Genomic DNA, 21,857 nt, shown 5'->3' with positions numbered 1-21,857 from the left:
AATGACTGACTGTTCAAAAGAAAGGAAGGTTCAGGTTACAGACAAGTAATTAAGTATTGACCTGCACAAATTAAGAGTTCAGAATAAAAAGAACAAAATGCAGTTAAACATGCACAGTTTTTGCATAGAAAAGTTAATTGAAAAACTGAGAAGTTCCACAAAATTGCACTAAAACAATTGACTTGCACTGGGATTGAATTGAGAATGGTATTTTACCTTTACTATATCTGACCTGTGAACTTTTTTTATTTCTTTGCGCTTTGAGGGGGTATGGACTTAGTTTTACATTAGTCAGAGTCAATACAATGGAAGTCTATCAAATGTCAAAGGTTTTCAAGCAGATCTGTGATAAGTTCATGTTAATTAAACCAGCCGTTCGACAAAATGTCACCCAAATTTCTTTATAATATGCTTTGACTAAAATTCTTTCAAATTTCAATTTTAACAGGTAATATATATAATTCTAAAGGTTACAGTCTTTACTATTCTGTATATCTGCCTGACTTAGGTGTTTAAAAAATCAGGCAAGATCTTGAAACTCGGCAATAATCTGTGACTTACTTTGCGTAAAACTGGGTCTTCGGTGACGTTCTAATTTTGGTGTACTGCATTCGGACCCTTTCGTTGAAGAGCAGTAACGGTGACTGCAGATTCCACATTCTTAAAACAGAAATTAAAACACCATATACAAACCTGTTAACATCCAGGAAATTATTAAATCGTACATAAATATCAAAAAAATATCAACTAAAATATCAAATCACTATTATGAACTGTAGGAAATTATGTAAGTTTTAATCGTACTTTAGTTAAGGAAGTAACAAACTTGAGTCATTTGTTATATTGGCCTATAAAAGTTACTACTTTCATCTATCACAAGTGTCATATACTTTAAATGCATACATTTTGAAAACTACTCTATAAAAAAAAAAATTGAGCCGCGTCACGACAAAACCAACATAATGGGCTTGCGACCAGCATGGATCCAGACCAGTCTGCGCATCTGCGCAGTCTGATTAGGATCCATGCTGTTCGCTATATCAGTTTCTCTTCTTGTTTTAGGGTTTGTTAGCGAACAGCATGGATCCTGATCAGACTGCGCAGGCTGGTCTGGATCCATGCTGGTCGCAAACCCATTATGTTGGTTTTGTCGTGACGCAGCTCAATTGATGAAACTAAACCTTAAACACTTTCCAGCAAAGAGACTTAAATGTGAGATCTCTGGCTTCAGGAGAATTAACGAAGCCATATATTAGAATATTTATGTAATATCATGTCAACTGGCACGGATCATTTTTAGCTAAATCGGGACATAGTCATGATTAAAAAAATGTGATGAAGACTTTCACAGAAAAAAAAAAGTTGACAGTGGCAGGTAATTAACAGCTTAGAAACGCTCCTGAATTTTCATATATCAATTATTTTCTATCCTTTACAGATCTATTTTCCAACAAGTCATCAAACGATGTGGCCAACAATGTGAAACATTTGATTTAAATAATTATGTAACCAAGATAGAAACCGAGATATCTATCATTAAAAATATGAACAAGTAATGCAAAACCTAAAAATTTTGATGGAAATTTTTTTTCCCTACAATAAGGAGGTTTTGGGGAAGTTTGTGACCATAGTGTATATAATACAAGCAACTATTTCATGTTGATAATTTTAACATTTATATATGATCCTTACCTCGGCATTGCACACCTTGTCTCATCAACCCATAAAGAAATTTGTCACACAGATGGCATCTCTGGAGAGATGAGAAGTTATACTCTGCAAATCTGTGATTCTCTGAAGCCGCACCACCGCAGCTACTTGCTGCTGTAAATATGAAAAATACATGATGGTTTTATTAACGACATCAAAACATTATTAAAAACTATTCATTTACCACTTTCTCAACATTCTTAAAATAGTGAAAAGCATTGTTAATCTATGGAAATTAAATTGTTTACCAACATTTTGCATAATATTCACTTTGCATTCTGGGTTTTATGTAACAGAAATTTGACCAAATGATGTGATCAATAATACAAAACTTCAAATGCTATTTTAATCGCTCGTTTCAAATTTCAAAACAAACTGTATATCTATTTCATTTTTTGCATTTACCAAAAAATATGTTGACTAAAAACACTTACAGAGAAACAAAGGAAATTTACCACGCCATAATATGTTATGACCCGAGTGGTAAAACTAATAAAAAATATTGAAATGGTGAAAAATGTACATTCAACTTAATGACAGAGAGTAACCCTATTTCCTTTACACCCTTTACTTTTGTGACACCCAAAATACATTTCGCTATAAAAAAACCCCAAAAAAACTAGTATGAAAATCTATGCTACATATGGATTGGAATGAAAGGGGAACCCTATTTTGTTCTGATGGTAAATCGTTTAAAAATGGAATTAATACTCTAAATATTTCAGCGTTACATTTAACTAAATTTTTGTTTACTTTTATGTCTTCAAATACGATTTTTTTTCCTTTCTCTGCCTATAATAGTAGATGGCATATAGTTCTTAACTGGACCTGTATATTATTAGTAATTTATTTAGATTAGCATTATTTTCTTCTCTGTTTACATTAATGCATGCCATATAACAAACGTAAATTGCCGAATTGTTTTAACCCTATCAAAATCATATTTATAGTGTTAAACTTGGCATAAATTACTCTATATTTTTGTCATAAACTAAGACACTTTTAATACTGAAAATTATGCGGGCTCCAGGCATGTCAAAATACCTATTTCAGTATTCACAAAAAGCTCCTGCTTTAAAAACAACAACATTTAAAACACATTACAACACAAAGGCATTAAGTAGAAACTGTTGCACATGTATGCATGTCTGTTTTACAACAGGAATGAATTTTAAAATCCTTTACGGAGCCCCAGTGCGAAATTACACATGTATAGCTTTGTAACATAAAAATAAGTTAAAATAGTTCTGTTTCAACAACCCATTTGTAACAGTTAAATTGCTTTTGCTGAATCAAAACGATTAAATACAGTATACACAATAAGTTGTCTACACAAATGGAAAATAATATTTAAAATAAACCAACAATTAATGCGATTCTTCAAATTCAAACAATCTCGTGCAATTCATTTCTTAGCTATATAGTTTTACTTAAAATTATTTTATTAAACTCACAAGGTCTCTTGAATAATCACCAGTTTCATTTGTGAATAATTCACAATGACTATAAACCATCGAACAATAAGTCACGCTTCAGAAAATTTTTTTCAAAGCTTTAATTTTTATTAAGTAAGATTTATACATAAAAAGCGGAGTATATTATAAAAGTACAGACATAAAATTGCTATTTTTGGATCTTATTATGCCAGTGATTTTTTGGTATCACATGCGAACTTTTTTATTAATATTCACTAAAATTCTTACCTTCCATGTCTGACATAAACTGTCCTGGGGGTGGGAGTGTGGAGTTGTATGGTGCCTGTTCAGGATAAAAAGAAAACGCTGCAGATTGGGAATATCCAGTGTATAAATCCACACAACAAGAACATTCAGACTTCTCGCAAAGCATATTTTGACATATCGCTAGATCTGAACTAAATTCAGATCTACTGAAGTAACATAAATTACAGTCTTTATTGTTAGACTCTATTGATGTCATTCAATTGCCCGTGTAAAATTCCAAAGATCTAAAAATTCTTGAATTCCAGAGAAATCCGTGCACAAGTTTATCCTATTTTACTCGCAAGATTTATAAATTCATTAAAATCCGACAGTCATCTGTTTAGTTTATATTATTTTTCGACAAATTTCCACCACATTTAAGTAAATATTTAATAAGATTTTCAACGCCGGCAACGTGTTTCACTTCAAAAACGCCGCACGCCGCTATACGTCTTTATACTGTGGTGGTAAAATCTCTTCTGACCGCTATACCGATGTGTAGAGGCAGTGAAGCGATTACATGTAGAGAGAGAGAGAGAATTATTGGCAAGTTCCCAAGTAGTTTAACCCACTAGCATATACACCAGGTAATGAACATTTGACCTAGAAACGGTCCGACAACTTGACGTGAGGCTCCAAAGAGATTTGACAGATTATAGCCCGTTTCAACGTAGATAATTAATCCTACCTGTGCAAATTTAAAGTGTGTTTCAATATTTGAAAGATTGTGTATTGCAGATACGTGCGGTTTGATATTTCACGAGACAAACAGTTGGGAAGTGCGGTAAGTATTTCAACACAGTAAGATTGGCAATTAATTTTTATAATGTTCCGGGCATTCGTACAAAAATGTTTGTTGTTCATTCCTGACAAAAAAAAGTATTGAGAAATTACTTATAATTAATCTCTAATTAAACTACTAATAAAAGAAAATCTCTTTAAAAATTGTAAAAGTAATATTTTATGTTTTGGATAATTATGAAAATTGGATTTTAAAGTTAAAAGGAATTCAAAAATCATGGATGGCGGTATATGTGACTTTAGAAACATAATTGGCATTCCATCTAAAAACAATTTATATCAAAGTACTTCAGTATCTGGAATTTTTCTTTATGAATTTGTACCTAGAGCAAGAAGAAACAAGAGCTGTCTGTAGGACAGCACGCTCGACTATTCTAAGTGCTTGATAGTAAAAGAGCCTTTATATTGTTTAATTTTTTAAGTTCACAAAAGGGCTAATTTTTTGTTATAAATTCATGTTATAGGCCTTAGAGAGAGTCTAATTATACAGTATTGGCTTGACTATTTGGAAGGTAATGTCACAAGGGTGTTTTATTGAGTATAATAATACTAATTACCTATGAATACATAAATTTGACAGAAAAGGTACAAAGGCTTGTTATTAAGATGTTTTATCAAGTAAATCACTGCTTTATTATTATGAATGCATAAATTGTCCCAAAAAAGGCACAAACCCTTCAGTAGTTATTGAGATAACAGCTTACAAGCAAAACTTTACCATGAATTTCTAAGTTGAAAAAGGGGAGAAAAATCAGCCTAAATGCAAGATAGAATTATGGATCTTTGTCAGTGACCCTAAATGCTTACATGAAGTTTTAAATTAATATCTTTAATAGTTATTGAGATATGTAAAACTTGCATGTTAACATTAACCAAGAGACTAAGTAGAAAAGGGGATATGAATCAGCCTTAATGCAAGACAGAGTTATGGAACTTGGTCAGTGACTAAGGGAGCGTACATACAATTATGACCCTCCAATTATGACCCTAAGTGCATGTGTAAAGTTTCAAGTAAATATCTTTGAAGACCTTTAACCAAAATTTCTAAGTTTCAAAGGGGCAAATAATTCTGCAAATATTGCAGGCAGAGTTATGCAATTTTGCAAACTGATGTGCATTGTTACTATAAAAAAGTATTTTAAATTTCAATTGAATATCTCAAGCAATAATTGAGATATTTCACTTTACAAAAAAACTTTAACCAAAACTTTTGAGTTACAAAGGGGCATAATTCTGTCAATATTGTAGGCAGAGTTATCCAACTTGTCAATCTGATGTACCTTGTTACTATAAATAAGTATTGTAAGTTTCAATTGAATATCTCAAGCAATAATTGAGATATTTGACTTTACAAAAAACTTTAACCAAAATTTCTAAGTTAAAAAGGGGCATAATTCTGTCAATATTGTAGGCAGAGTTATCCAACTTGTCTATCTGATGAACCTTGTTACTATAAATAAGTATTGTAAGTTTCAATTGAATATCTCAAGCAATAATTGAGATATTTGACTTTACAAAAAACTTTAACCAAAATTTCTAAGTTAAAAAGGGGCATAATTCTGTCAATATTGTAGGCAGAGTTATCCAACTTGTCAATCTGATGTACCTTGTTACTATAAATAAGTATTGTAAGTTTCAATTGAATATCTCAAGTAATAATTGAGATATTTGACTTTACAAAAAACTTTAACCAATGCCGACGCGGACACTGACGCCGACGCCGGGGCGACTACAATAGCTCTCATATTCTTCGAATAGTCGAGCTAAAAATAGCAAGTCAGACAAGTTCTGGCTTCCAAAACTCTATAAGCCGCTTTTTAACATTTTGTTTTTTCATCTGATGTGGCATAAACCTGTTCTGTCATAGAAATGGGTCATTAGATAAGTAAAACACTAAAAAAGGATCCACATGCCAGACATGTTAATTACAGTTGTCACTGGTGAATTCCCTATCAGACAAACCTATAACAGTCTCATGTATTTATGGTAGGCATAACAGGCTATTATTGTATATAATAAAATAAAAAGATAATGATTGTTCTAAAAATTTTGAGGATATTTCTGGGTTTACAAAGATTTTGTTATTCTCCATCCCAGCAATTCTGTCATTCATGCAAGCAATTACACTTGCTAATCATAACTAAGCAGGACAGCCAATTTAAGAGCTCAGACTTGTGACCCCTGGATTCATGTGGTCCCACAGTGTTACCACAAGTTGACCTGCTAAAATATCAGCTGATTAAATAAAGTTGAACTGGTAAAATCCTAGGCTTACAGTCTGATCCCCTTGATGGTAATGTCTTGAACTTTTGAATTAAAAAAATATGATGTGGTTTCCTTACCAATGAATTATGTTAACACCTTAATGACTCATACAGAGAAGTTCTTAACACTCCATTACACCATTCAATATGACTTAATACTAACACTCTGTTAAACCAGTTTGGCTTTTCTCACACAAAGAATAAATAGCTCGGCCATCTAAACTACTTTGGAACTTGCATTGTGGTAGACCAAGGTATGATCTTATTGGCACTCATTGAAAAAACATCAAACAAGAAACTCTTCATTTTAAGTCGAGTGAATGGAAAATTCTTTTTACCGATCCATAAAATGCAAAACTTCGCTCCAAAACGAGATGCCGTTCTTTGGCAATTTCGTTGAAGTAACTCAAGACACAGGAAATGCACACTTTCAATGGCAATTAATTATTTAGCGGAAGTTGTATGCCAAATACCAAGACGTTTCCGCCAATATTAAAATCACTTTGTAATAAACAGTTTACAAAGTAAAATAATACACTGTCTTATTACATTATCTTTCCCTTTTCTCCGTCAAATGTTTTAATTCTTTTTTTTTCTTTAACGTTTACTTTGGTAGAAATACAGATGTTACAGTGGAATAAATTTTGTTATTTTTCGATTTTTTGGTCTTTATATTAAAAAAAGAAATTCTGTCATAATTTCATTTATAAAAACAATTTGTGTAAGTTTCTACAACAGCAAAATTAAAACTTTCGCTATGATTTGATTTGGCCTTAATTAAAGTAAAAAGCATTTCTAAAATTTATATAGTAAAAAGTATTTCTAAAATTATAGCAATTTTAAAATCAAGTCACTTTTTTATAAAAAAAGTCAGCTTAATTCTAACTGGCTTTTTTTCTCCATGTTTATATCATTTTTCAGGTTGAATACACACTTATAAGAGATAGGCAGTGGTGCGTTTCACAAGTTAAATACACCATTAATGTTGATATTACAAAATCTGATGTCACTATACATCACAGCAACAATCTGTTACAAGTGTTTCAAAGCTTTTTATAGAAAATAAGTCATGTACAGTAAAATGTCATTAACCGATTTTTTTTTAGATAGAAAAAAAAAATTCCATAGTTTTTCACAGTTAACCAAGCTAAATGCATTGCAATGGGCCAATGGTATAAGCTGGTTTTAGGAAAGTGTAAGAGTGTTTAGCAGACATCTCAGTATAAAACAAGAGGGCCATGATAGCACCAGATCACTCACTTGAGATCTATGGCTTGAAAGGTCATAGTAATATGTATAATTTTATGCAGAGTATAAAGTAAAGTAAGTATAGCTGTCTAAGCTCTTTCGTGTCAGAACCAAGGAGATTTTTAAGATATCTTTTGATAGTAGTATCATAGTACACAGAAAATTTTCAAGAAATGTTTTATAGCTACACACAATGCTTTATAAACTAAGCCCTAGTTTCCAAGGAGAAAGATTTTTTTAAAGATTTCTTCTTAAAGTCTATTTTTAGCTCTTGTGAACTACTTATACATCAGACTGTATCCATTTATGTAACTTTTGTATAAGGCCTATTATTATAAGGATTATTTCAGTGAAGTTTTTTCAAATTTCGGAGATTTTAAGAAGTTGTGAATAAAACGAAAACAACAAAAACTCACTTTTGAGCACAAAGTGCTCAGATGAGCTTAAATTCTACAATGGGTCTGCAATGGTCATGCAAACTAAATGAGCTGCGCCATGACAAAACCAACATAGTGGGTTTGCGACCAGCATGGATCCAGACCAGCCTGCACATCCGCGCGGTCTGATCAGGATCTATGCTGTTTGCTTACCAACCTTATTACAAGTAGAGAAACTGATAGCGAACAGCATGGATCCTGATCAGACTGTGCAGATGCGCTGCTGCTGGTCTGGATCAATGCTGGTCGCAAACGCATTATGTTGGTTTTGTCATGGCGCGGCTCAAATGGAAGTTTTTTTTGAGTGATTTAATTTCATTTTCATTTAAAATGTATACATGTACATGTATACTGTTATCAAGTTTTAATTAAATGACATTATCAGCATAATACTTAAATCTTATACATGTAATTATCAACAGTATGATATAAATGTTAAATATTTCAACACTTACACCATGCTAATTTGAATCTTGGAAAAACATACTGTCTTATATATCATAATGCCTTGTAATTATTCTTGTTTTAACTAGCTTTAATGTTTATGTTTTTCAATGGAATTATTTCTGTATCTGAAATATGATACAGTATTATTAATTTAATAACACATATGTAGTAACAAAGCAAATAATTACCATGGTAACCAAATGATTTCCAGGCTTGACCATATTGATTTAATAGCATACTTGACACACATTGCGAAGCTTACATGTAATTTTTTTTCTGAACAACTTACAGTTGAGCGATAATTATATACCAGTTAAAATATATGAGGCCGCACAGTATCTCACCAGACACAAACTGCTGGCTGGCTGGTACATGCTGGAACCAGCCTGCATGTCCATGCAATCTGACAAGGCTTGCCTACATGATATTTTTAGTAGATGTACATAGCTCTATTTTTGCACCCTGATACTGAAATCTCTTACACATCAAATGGACTGTTCCAAAAATTATAAAATATTTTGAAATCAATTTGATACTTAGTTCCAAATTCAAAGTAAAACCAATAGGGTAAAATTTAAATTCAACAGGGTAAATGTACATCAATATTGTATGGAAATTTCTAAAAAAAAAAAAAGAGAGAAAAAAAGTGTTATATAAACAACTGTTAATCATTCTCAATCCTTCGCAGTAAAATGAAACCTTTGTGAACTACCTTTGACATTTTTTTCTTTAGACTAATAAACAATATATAGATCTTCACCTGTAACATTTTCTTTTTATTACCTAAAGCTCTTTAGCATTTAAGGAAGAACCATTTAAAATCAATTCTTGAATGAATTAAAGAATCCATGGACTAGTATAAATTGGGAGTAAACCTTTAAATGCCTTGGTGTCTTCTAAAACAGTGAGTGGCAAAAGTGGTGTTATACCTTTGATTTTATAAAAAAAAGTTCTATCTTAAAAAGTTAAATGTACAATATTATCTATGACAGATTAGTTTATACAAATTTATTTTAGTTTGATTGTGTTGGAAGCTATAAGCTTATTGAAACACTCTTGAATCCGTTCCTGGAACCAACCAGTACTAAGCAATGAATGTAAAGTTTCTTGCTCAAGGAAACAACAGCTTGCCCCTGACAGGCTTTGAACCCACCCGGTCAGCAATCCTTAGATTACTAGTCCGACGCGTTAATCTATGATATATTAACCTTCAATCTACTGAAAATGTGTAATTGACATGTCCTGCTATGAATTAGGACTGAGTTGTCTTGCATTGAATTAGGACAAAGTTGTCTGGCATTGAATTAGGACTGAGTTGTCCTGCATTGAATTAGGATGGAGTTGTCCTGCTTGGAATTAGGACTGAGTTGTCCTGCATTGAATTAGGACTGAGTTGTCCTGCACTGAATTAGGACAGAATTGCCCTGCACTGAATTAGGATGGAGTTGTCAGGACAGAGTTGTCCTGCTTTGAATTAGGACTGAGTTGTCCTGCATTGAATTAGGACTGAGTTGTTCTGCACTGAATTAGGATGGAGTTGTCCTGCATGGAATTAGGACTGAGTTGTCCTGCATTTAATTAGGACAGTCAGTTGTCCTGCTTTGAATTTGAAATAGTCTATTCATACAAAATCTGAAGTACCCAACAGTACAGAGATAGGTCTGGCTGGAAGGACATGCAGACTGGCCTCAGTGATTTTATACTGGTGACACAGGTTGATCCCATTTGTTTCCAGCAGGTTGTTCCCGAAGATTAAGGTTCTATTTGATGTAGGTCTGGGCCTATAACTTGTCTCCATTTGCTCACTCTGTTTTTTTCAGATTGTGAAAAATGTCCCAAAATTGAAAGCATTGCAAATCATGCTAAGAATAGCACAAAAATATAATGATTTTTTATTTATTTCTGAGTATATTTCATATTTATCTGTTGCATATTTGTCTTTTTTTTTAAATACCCAGTTGATCTGTGTAAGAATTTCAAATTTTACATTTTTAGTATTTTTGACCAATGTGAAGTTCCTTTAATGGCTAATATCCAATGTTTCTTTGCCATTTGTTGTTCATTCTTATGTGCAGACTGGCCTGGCTCTATACTGATATCATAGGCTATGAATACTTTAAATTCAAAGGGTAAGGTGAGGGTTAAGATTTAGTCGTTTTTTTTATATTTCTGATCTGGTAAAAATGAGTTATTGACCATGTACAAATATAGTTTTTATTTTAGATGAAATCTTCAATGACCCAAATAATGAAACAAGAAGATAAATTAAGAATCTGCTACACAACGGTAACTTATTTGACGTTTCGTCATCTTGATGCAGACGACACGTTCATTTTTTTAATTACCTTGGCAGGATACAAACTTACGACCTTTACGATTTATGGACGCAAGTTAGGACTTTGTAATGTTACTTTGCTTTTATCTATTGTTCGAGGCTCTTTGCTGTAACTTTTTTTTTTAATCGCATCAACGTAAATCATAACTGTACATAAAGGGTGACCTAGTTTCCCTGTATATACATCGCATTATGTAATATGACTGAATAAATGCGGCTATTAAACTGGCCCTATACATCTTGGCTTAAGATAACATATTCTATAATTAACATTAACTGCTCTAGGCCAGAAATAAATTATAATGACTTTTCTGCCTGTTTGTGCAATTCCCGTTGGCATGAAAACAAATTATTTATCTAAAACACTTAAAAGTAATGCCTTGGGTGGCTTCAAATGTAGCTCAGATTAATTATAAATTTAATGATAAAACATACTTTATTTAAAGCTTGCTTTTTATGTGTTGAAGAACTTGAAGTACATATTAATTCTTAAAAAGGTAAAAAAAACTCAAGATTAAGAAACGACTAAATGTCAAACTTTGGCCTGGTTTTCATCTGGTTATAAAAATTACAGTTTTGATCTCTTAACCTTTTATGAATTTCACATTTTACAATCATAGAACTGTTGTTCCAAGATTTTGATATGACTAATTATATGAGGCAATGGTCTAAAAGATACACCATAATTTTTAGTAATGCTGAACTTTCATAATTCATTCAAACTTAAACCATCTTTTCATCATTTTCTTCCTGAAATAAAATTTTAGCACAGGAATGTTATAATAGGAGAACCCCCCTCTGACCTCAGACTATAAACTGCTGATAACCAATCTCCAGTCCACTTTTTATCTGATGAAAAATTTTGCTGGTTTTTGTGGTTTAACCAAAACTGGGTCAAATTTCTATCCATTTATGATCTGACAATAGCTTGATTTTTCATGCATAAAATAACTACAAATATTTTGTAATCCTTATATTTGTATGTCATATATATTTTAAGGAAAGAAGATTCTCCCAAATTTAATTTGAGGACAAGTAAAAAATAGGATTAAAATGACATATATCATGGAAAATAACAAATGTTATTCAGGAACCCACAAATGGTTTCCCCCCATCTAATCCCAGGGTTACATACAGATTTTTACCATTATAGCTACATGATGGCCACTATAGGTCTCAATAGAGTGATCAATGAGTAGGGCTTATTATTGATATATTTACCAAGATGTAACTGTATAAAAGTTTGAATCCCAGGGTTGGATGGGAAAGACTGAAATTTGCCAAGTTCCGGATTATCTCTATTTGTTTCAAACCTAACAGCTTTCTATACCAAATGACCAAAACAGTGAATTGATCTCTTTTTGCTAACACAAAACACTATTATTAATTTCTAAGAAACTAATGGGCAATTAAACACAATACACAGACACTGTAATAAAATATGCAATATTTCACATCATAACTATGAATAATTGTATATGGTTGCCAGTAAAAAGAAGGTAAAGCAGAGAAGTTAAGCTTGAGGAGGTCAGAAGTTCAGAAGAATCTTTTATGAATTGAGTTTCTTGGCTTCCATCTTTTATTATTAACAAACAAATTTAAGAAGCGAATTCATTGACTTCATTGATGACTTAGTTACTTGAATTCCACAATGTAGGTGGTACTAGTAATAATTTTGCCCTTATAAGTGACCTAATTACTCTGGCTCTTACAGCTAAGCATTCAGCACAACAAATTGCCAAAAAAGTATACATACAGCTACATTGACCGAAGCCATTGGCTTTGCTTATACCAAAAAATAAATTCCATCAAAAAGTATTTATTCCCTTGATTCATTCATACCAAAAAGTAAATTTCTTTGGCTTTCATTTGTATTGAAAGCACCGTAACCAAACGAAAATTTGCTACCAGTTTATATTTGCAGATGGCAACGAAGCGCGAAAATAAGTTTGATCAGCAAATACGACCGGCGGATTTTGCAAATTAATTGGTGGAAAAATGTCTTCATAAAATAATTATCTTGTCCGGAAGTTGTTGGTGCTATCTACATGTCCGAATATTCAAATTTTATGGGTATTAGTTAAAACACAATAATTATAATACTGTTGTCATTAAGCATTGAAAATAAATAAATAGATTTTTTAAAAATATCAAACACAATAACATAATGTGTATTGAAATATAAATATACATGCACATTGTAGTCAAATGTGTATACTATACTATACGAATCCTGCATCTAAGTGTCTTTACATATCAATAGAATAACTGTAAATGAAAACTGTTTAGAATCATAAATAAATATCGTCTTAGGTGTAACAAACAGTGATATACAAGACGTAACTTACTAACACAGTTAATGTCATTTTAACTTGAGTGTTAATTACAGTAGACAGTGAGATCATATTGTTTTTTTTTTTCTTTCTTCAATTTTTAGGATACACAGTCGATATTTGATTTCGATGATAATTTGTGTTCACCATTTCACTTAACAATATACTATATAAATTCTGATGACCCCCGGAATCGCCAATATACAAGTTTTTTTATTCGGGGAATCGAAAATGTGAAAATTATATTAACGAATATGCTGAATTGTGACATAACGCGAAAATTTATATTTGCAAACATAGATTGGGTAAAATTAATTTCTTTGGCTTAATTGTACCAAAAAGTAAGTTCTTTGGCTTCATTTGTAACAATTAAGTAAGTTATTTGGCTTCTTTTGTATCAATAAAGTAAGTTATTTGGCTTCATTTGTATCACTAACAAGACCATAGTAATAAAATAGGCGCATCCAAATGTTCAGTCTGAAGATAGTGGACATTTATATTGAAATCTCTTTTGTGATCACTATAATGGTCAATACTATTGTTTTTTTTCATTTTTCTACCTAACATCTGACCTGGCACTTCTGCATGTGACCCTGACATTGGCAAAAGGACCTGAATTTTGCGATCAACACAATGTCTCACAAAGTTGAACATTTGTTCCAAAGTAAACATGTATATACCAATCCCTCAATGCATTATTCCACTATGAACAAGTGTTTACCTCTGACTTCTAAGTGTGACCTTGACCTTTGACCTAGAGACATGGTTCATTTATGCAACACATAGTCTTGTGGTGGTGAAGATATCCTACCGACAAAATGTGGACATTTCATCATCTCTGATGATCTTGACCTTGCATATATTTACCTGGATTATGTTTGTGACACTCAGTTTCATAATTTTGTACATAAAAACAACTTAATTGTTAAAACTCTTTTCATAATTTTTATCTAAATTTGACCTTGACCTTAGCCACAGGGTCTTTAATTTTTCATGTGACACTTGGTCTTGCTATAGTTAAAAACTTGTTTCATGATAAATTATAATACCTCAGAAGTTTTGCTCCAGGCAATCATTTTCTCTGACCTCAAGGTGTGATCTTGACCTTTAACGCCCAGGACACATCCTTTTTTTGTTTGAAAATTCGAATCAAGTAGGCCCTCAAGTTATACTAAAATCCATGCTTGTAGAATGTAATTTATGCTTCTAACAAATCTGAACATTTCATTGTAACCATGATCTTGCTTATGACCAGGATTATGCTTTAACAAGCATTTACTTCTAAGTATGACCTTGAACTTTGACCTGCTTCATGGATATGACAATACATTCTAAGGGGTTGAACATTTGTATTAGGTAATTTCTCAATTCGAAGAAACTCTTCAGACAAAATTGGACACTGCCATCCTACCCGCTCTCTTAGAGCTTTCCCAGTTTTTTAAAGAGGCATAAAAAAATCTGAACACAGATTTCATACATACACTTTTATCTTTCAACCCACTTTTAACCAAAGGTAAATATGTTACTGTTAACCCATTACTGCATGAGCATTTTGTGAAAAATGTCTGTTTTCATTGAAAAGTCTCTGGTTACAAGTTCAAATTGCTATAAAACTATGAAAAATCAAACTTGGCACAAATGTTGACTGGATCATTGCCTTTGTAACAACATGTTCAGTCTTAAATTTCCTGTTACCAGGGCAACAAGGGGACATCTCAAAATTGCCAAAAAACACTATTTTGCGTTGATATTTTCCATCAAAATTGATTTCAAAGTGCTGCAACTTCTCAACAGATTGAGATAGAGGCATTGGTTACACATTACCTTATGACATACATGTGACATCCCGGCGGGATTTTAAAAAATCCCGATATTTCAACACTGATCCCGATTCCCGATATTTCAGCTTGAATTCCCGATATTTAAAAAAAAAAACAACAAAAAAAAAAACAAAAATCAAACACAGCACCTGTATCTAAAATGTAAACCGTGCCTCCGGGCATTGATTGTTATCTGTCCATATCCTAAATTATAGCGGATTAAATGTTGAGTCACTAATTGACAGCAAGGTGACGTAATAAACAATCCTATACCCAAAGTTATTCTCACATGTTTAACTTATCACGTGTGTGTCGTGTGTCAATCAATTGACCTCTTTTGTAATTTGGCAGTAGGTATTACACGCTATGTCATCAAAACTACCCTGTAAATTTACATGTATGAATTCGGCTCAACCTTTGATTTTCTTTGATTAGTGCCGCGCTGATAAAGATAAAAGGTGAGCAGAATCATTTAAAGTGGATCATTCAAAAACCTGTTCGAGATGTCTAATTAACCTATTTTTAGTGAGTGGGTAATTTTTTTGTTTTGTTTAGGAATTACACTATCATCGAGGCAAAAATGTGGATTTAATTAACTATGTTACGTTATTTAACTGTCAGAGTCTTATGTTCATGAATAGTTGTTGCACGTTTTCAAATAGCTTGTAGACAATTATTGAATGACTGAAAAGACAGATATAATTCTTCAAACTGAAAATAATGAAATGTGAAAATGTGACTGTTTTGAAATAGCCTGTATGACTACACTTATTTATTTATCTATTCATTTATTTTTTGGTGAAATAAATTAATATTGATCCGCAAAAAATCATAAAAAGTATAACCATTTAATGATTTTGAGTGTAATAAAGATTCTTTGAACCAAATGTGCCAAACACGCTTAGAAATTCAAGTCGATAAAAAAATCCAGTTTTGAGCCTCAAAATCCAGCTGAAAATCCAGATTTGGCCCATTTCATTTGTCACATGTATGTTATGATCGACCTGGGGTCATTTTTAGCTTCTCACAAGTCCAAAAATTTTTTGGCGATTAGGGGCAAAAAAGGCATGTATATCTGGTAATGGGTTAATAACACTAAATCAGGCCGTGTATAATGACACCATGTTATCTATAAAATTTCTATATAAATCTACATTATCTCATACCATGTGCTTTATAATTTAAACTGTATGTCAGATGTACCACAGGCGGTAATTACTTACTTTCCAATATGTGACCCATTTCTAATCACAATTAAAGTAACATATGTAAACTGATCTTTATTTAAGATTAAGCTATAAACTTATCTACCTCGTCAGGATTTCGTCCACACAATTCATCAACACACACCAATATTGCTTTCTGGTGAAACTCATCTCTAATTCCAAGTTCCTGAAATGAAAAATTTACACAATTTAAATGTCCTTATTCAAGTATATACATTTAATTACATATGCATAATATTGATATGTATTTACATATACAGTTCTGTCTTTGACAATCACCTCTATATAAAGACCATTATACAATTACTGCATTGAAGACAAGCTCCATATAAAGGTATATTACATGAACAACAGAAGGATGGTTTCATGGATGATTTGGACAAAAAACCTACTATGTTATTAATATCTCTTTTTTGGAACATTTTAGTTAGCATCATAACCCATAGTATAATTATGTGTTGTAGTTTTAGCAAGGTGACCTGGTTAAGGTTTGATTTAATGATTGAGTTTGTATGAGAATTGAGACCTCATTTGTTGTCATTGTTTATTACTATAAATCTGTTGGGGCTAGACTGTGTATCAGTCTGGGAGATTTTATTTTGGTAACTCTGTCAACGGGGTACCTGCATAAATTATGAAAAGGAGGCCTGCAATTGTTGTGTTTAGGGAACTCAATCATTGGTTATCATCATAAATATTCCAGGAATCAGTCTGTTTGTTTCTGGTACAGTTACTTGATCAACACTTGTCGTCATAATTATAGAAGGCTTAAATTTGTCAATTAACACTAAGGTAACCTCCAAATATGGAGAGTCAAGGTATTTCATATAAATACTGGGACAAGATTTTCTAGGGGCAGTCTAGATTGAAGATTGAAGAACAAGATTCAAAATGCAAGAGTAAGATTGTAAGAGCTAGAGTCAAGATTCAGGATTCGAGATTGAAGTTTCAAGAATGAGATCTTAAGAGTTAGAAATAAAATTCTCAGTGACTTATCAACCATGTGTGAGGAAGAAAAACTCTGTAACTTTAAATATTAATTGTAGATTAGAAATTTAGGACATTTTCAAATAAATAAATGATGAAATGAAACGGAAAACAGTTATTGTTTATTTTATGCAAATATGTGAAATTATGGAACTAGTAGAAATTATAAATTACAAGAGAGAAGAATTTATAACATATGTTATCATTGTTAAGTATTATTATACAAAATATCAAAATTAGTTCTTATATTTCATTTTGGCTTCTATCACATTTCCATTATGGTAAGTATAAAAAGTCCTTTAGCTTAATCTTATACATAGTATAAGGCATAATCATATCTTTTGATGTAAATAAAGAAACCTATGACTACATGACTAATATCATAGACATACTATTCAATTACAATGTACAATGTACTTAGATACTGCACTGTAAAAAAATTAGAGGTGTCTTTTCTTAAACCATTGTTCATAAAATTATGTCTTGTAACTAATCCAAGGTGATCTGTTGGACAATACTTTGTATTGCCTCTCTTATTAATTATTACATTATGATAATGTAATACAGAAAAAATAACCCTATGTCCATTTATTAATAACTAGACTTGAAAAGATTATATTCTACCAATATTTGAACAGCAACCATTATGTATGTACTTTATTAAAGCAAACAGACAGGCAAGCTATTGACCAAGTATGTGTCAGATTGTCCTATTTCCTGACCTGTCCATATACAATTATGTTTCAAAGAGCCACTTTTTACAGCATTTAATTTGAAGACAGATAAAGTTTTCAACAGTTTTTGCATCTTTTATTTTCACAATCATTTTTGTGGGAAGAAAAAACATCTGTTTCTTGATAAGAGTGTAAGGCAGCAAGAATGACAGGCTAGTAGGTCTTGTAAATTTATGCAGTTTCAGCAGAATTTTAATTGTTGGTTGACAGAATCAGAGCAGTCCTTGATTGTTAAACAGGAGTTGTCTGACCAATGTCATGGAGCAGTCAACAGTGCCATATACAACTGTTCTCAGAGGTGCTCATTTTTGTAAAAATCTTGTATAATTTTATGTATTCATTTATATATGGGCAACACTGAATTTATGGGTTTTACAAGTCTCTGGACTGCAACTATGACCCTCATGGCAATGGTTTATATAAGACTTACATAAATTTGCTTAAAGAAACATATTCATTTAAGTGATAAGCTGACACAATTTACATCAATAACCCTTCGAATATAGGTCAAGCTAAAAAACTTAAAAACATTCAAACTTTCAATGCTGACTTTCAATGTCCCAATCGCTGATTATGTAAAATTGATTGTATCACAATATAATGGATTTTCAAAGTCTGTTTTTTGTTATGTTTTTTTTACCTTCTGGGGTTAATAGCCCAAGTCTTTCACCCATCATCAAACAAATGGAGAAAAAATGCTTTTATTGCCTTTACATCATCAATAAAATCAGCTGATATATTTTGCGGTTATTTGGAGTTCAAGCTTTAATAATTTCTTTCTTAAACCCTGTCAAACATTTTAAATAATGTACTGCTGAAAGTTATAAATAGCTACATAGAATATATGAATATATCATTTACATGTAAAGCAATCTTTTCTAAAATAGGCTACCAAGCATACAAATTTTACATTTAATGTTAGTGTACTTCAAAGTTAAATGGAAAGAGTTTAAAAAGGTTTTTGTATATTTTGGTCTTGTCTTTTTATTTGAACTATGAATTTGTGTGATGGACTTGGCCTTTTTTTACTTTGGAACAGTCCATTATAAGTTTTTTAAGGGATATATGAATATAGCAAACTTGGTATAAAATCGTCTGGTCTTACTCCTTGTTACGAAGCGGCTGAGATTATGAAGTTAGATACTGGTTTTTTGTGACCTCCCAGTACTGGGTCTGAGGTTATAAAGAAATTCTCCAAGTACAAACTCAGATCTGAGATATTTGATTGGTCAGAAACTTCAAAAAAGTACACTGAACAATGAAAAACTTGAGATTTGAGACAAGACTCAGAAAAAAATTTGATAACCTCAAGGCAAGTTTGAAGGCGCGAAAGGTGGTGCCCTTCGTTAGGCGTTTAATATCAGGACTAATTAACCTATTATTTCATATTGTCATAAGTTTCTGTAAATTCTAATATCTCATTTTTTTGCTGTACAGTGACCAGAACTTTAACTTTAATGCTCAAAATTCATTTCTTTGACAAATCCTAGTAGCTCTTTGTTAATTCAGTAGAGCTGTCATCGATAGAGACAATATCGATGTATCGTTGATATTTTTTTGCCGATCAATAATCGATAAACATTTCAAAAAATCGATACTTTTGACTAATTAATTAAATGTCTAGAAATTATAAAAAAAATCACCCAAAACATATATGGAACAGTTATTTATGTCTAATGTTATGCTTTTGTTATATAGTGGAAATATTTCATAGCAATGGTGATAAAAATGGAAAAAAAATGCAGTGGACAATACACTGTACAGAAAATGTTTTTAACTGAAATAATTTAAACAGGTATGAAAGTGAATGACAGCTAAGTAATTATAGGTTATTATCGATATATCGGTGTATCGTTGATTTTAGTCATCTGATATAGATATATCGTTGATATGCTTTGCACTGAATCGATGACAGCTCTATAATTCAGGGTCTTTACTTTATTGTGTAATAATACTTCTCATGCCTGAAAGGGTGAATGGACCGTCATTTAGCCTAGTAAAGAAGTAACAAAAAAATTATAGTTCATAAACACAAGGGAAAAAGGGGCAGAAGAACTGCCACGATCCCGGTTGGGGATATCCCAGTTAAATGGTAGTTGGACATCAGTCAGTACTGACGCTGTAGAAATAGTTTAAGACACAAAAAATCTTATTCATAGTCTCAAATCAAGATTTTTAGAGAATGATATATATATCTATATATATATATATATATAGCTCAAAAAGAGATTAAAGTTTCAACTTTATTAAAGACCAGTCTTAAAATAGTGGATTAGTTTGTAAGTAATCCACGACTATATGTTAATTATATATTATCCTTGATCAATGAAGCCTGAATTGACGTCAGTCATGTCCACATTCTCTGTACAACTTTGACATGTTTCCACCACTTGTCAAACCAATTTCCTCTCATTATAATTATAGTCCACAAAGGTCTTTCTCATTTTTTCGTTTCTTTTGCCTTTTTGGAGCATTTTGTACAGAGGTATAATGTTACAATTGAATAATTCAGTGTAAGTATAAAATGCAATGACTTTACTTGTATTTGTTGTGTTGCTTGAGGCTTTACCATTGGTCTTATGTGGCTGTGTATTTTTGGGGGGGGCATGACACCCTTCATGGTTAAAACCCTTCATGATAATTTTAACTTAACTCTAATCAAACAATAGGACTACATATACATGTATAATGTAAATATAAGAACACAATTCAATGTATCTAAATTTTATATTCCTTCCATTTCATACCAATGGACTAGTTTGTGCTTTTAATACTATGCATTAATTCTGACCATGCACATTCGATACTCCAATGTTTAGCATTTTGACACTGAATTTTACAATGTAATAAAAACACAGTTCAAAGCTTTAACTCTTAGCCAGATGGCAGTGGCTGAATCTACCCACGCAACTTTTTCAGACCAAGACCTGCCTGCAAAAGGCAAAATCTGTATCGTCTGATAATGGTCTGCACTGTTCACTACTCATCAGTCAAAACATACATGTACATTGAAATTTCCCCTAAAAATAATAATAAATTTTTTGTCCAGCTTGAAAGATGCAAGTCAATTTTTTTTATATTCATGTAGGTAAGGGTTTTAAAAACTTTGCTATACTCTGGTTTCACACAGACAGAAACATCCTGGCTGTTTTCTGACAAGCATAAGAACTGTGTAACAATATTTCCCGATCTTTTCCCTATGAAAATACTGAGCCACCTGCCAACTGTTGTAGACATAGAGACAAAAACCATTTCGTGAATCTGTCTGGTAAGTCCAGAAATAGAAACATCGGCCCTAAGAATACTGTCATAACCAGACCTACCTCACTACGCCTCATGCCAAATCTCATTTGAAAACTTCATGTTAGTTAAAAACCATATGCTTTCACTTTTTTCAACCCTCTGTACTGATACAGAAAACCAGAAAACAGCATATGTGACTTCTTAACAATATTAAAGAAACAAAAACAAGGAAAATACAAAACAAGTCATGAAAACATTTTTTCATACCCTGTAAGTCAACTTAAGCACGTTTTTTGTTCTTAATAACAAATGAAACTGATTTTTTTTGTACATTTACAGTTTACATTTACTTGGCTGTTAAAAAGAGATTGTGGTTAAAATGTGGAGTAGATTAAGAAGATAGTCTGAAGGTACAGAAAAAAAGAAGAGAAGATAAAAGGTGAGAGAATTTGAAGTATTTCAATTAAAAGAATAAAATGAGAAGATGGTTAAAAAAGATCTCTTTTTTTTAAGCAGGGCGAAAAGGAAATAGAGGTGGAAAATGTGGAGAA

General features: G+C 31.9%; 1 protein-coding gene across 1 annotated transcript in view; it reads right to left on the bottom strand.

Annotated features, from left to right (window-relative positions):
* Positions 1-21,857, bottom strand: part of LOC132758571 (phosphatidylinositol 3-kinase regulatory subunit alpha-like) — a gene marked incomplete at its 5' end in the record, with an annotated part of 74,757 nt that overhangs the window by 12,552 nt on the left and 40,348 nt on the right. The window contains 4 exon segments of the mRNA XM_060750247.1: positions 562-660; positions 1,693-1,824; positions 3,414-3,468; positions 16,428-16,508. Coding sequence (XP_060606230.1) covers positions 562-660; positions 1,693-1,824; positions 3,414-3,468; positions 16,428-16,508 — 367 coding nt within the window.

This window comes from Ruditapes philippinarum, unplaced genomic scaffold (assembly GCF_026571515.1).
Source record: "Ruditapes philippinarum isolate M1 unplaced genomic scaffold, ASM2657151v2 ctg336_1_1_1_1, whole genome shotgun sequence".
NCBI lineage: Eukaryota > Metazoa > Mollusca > Bivalvia > Venerida > Veneridae > Ruditapes > Ruditapes philippinarum.
The sequence above is the reverse complement of the archived record's forward strand: the minus strand, read 5'-3'. Positions and strand labels throughout refer to the sequence as shown.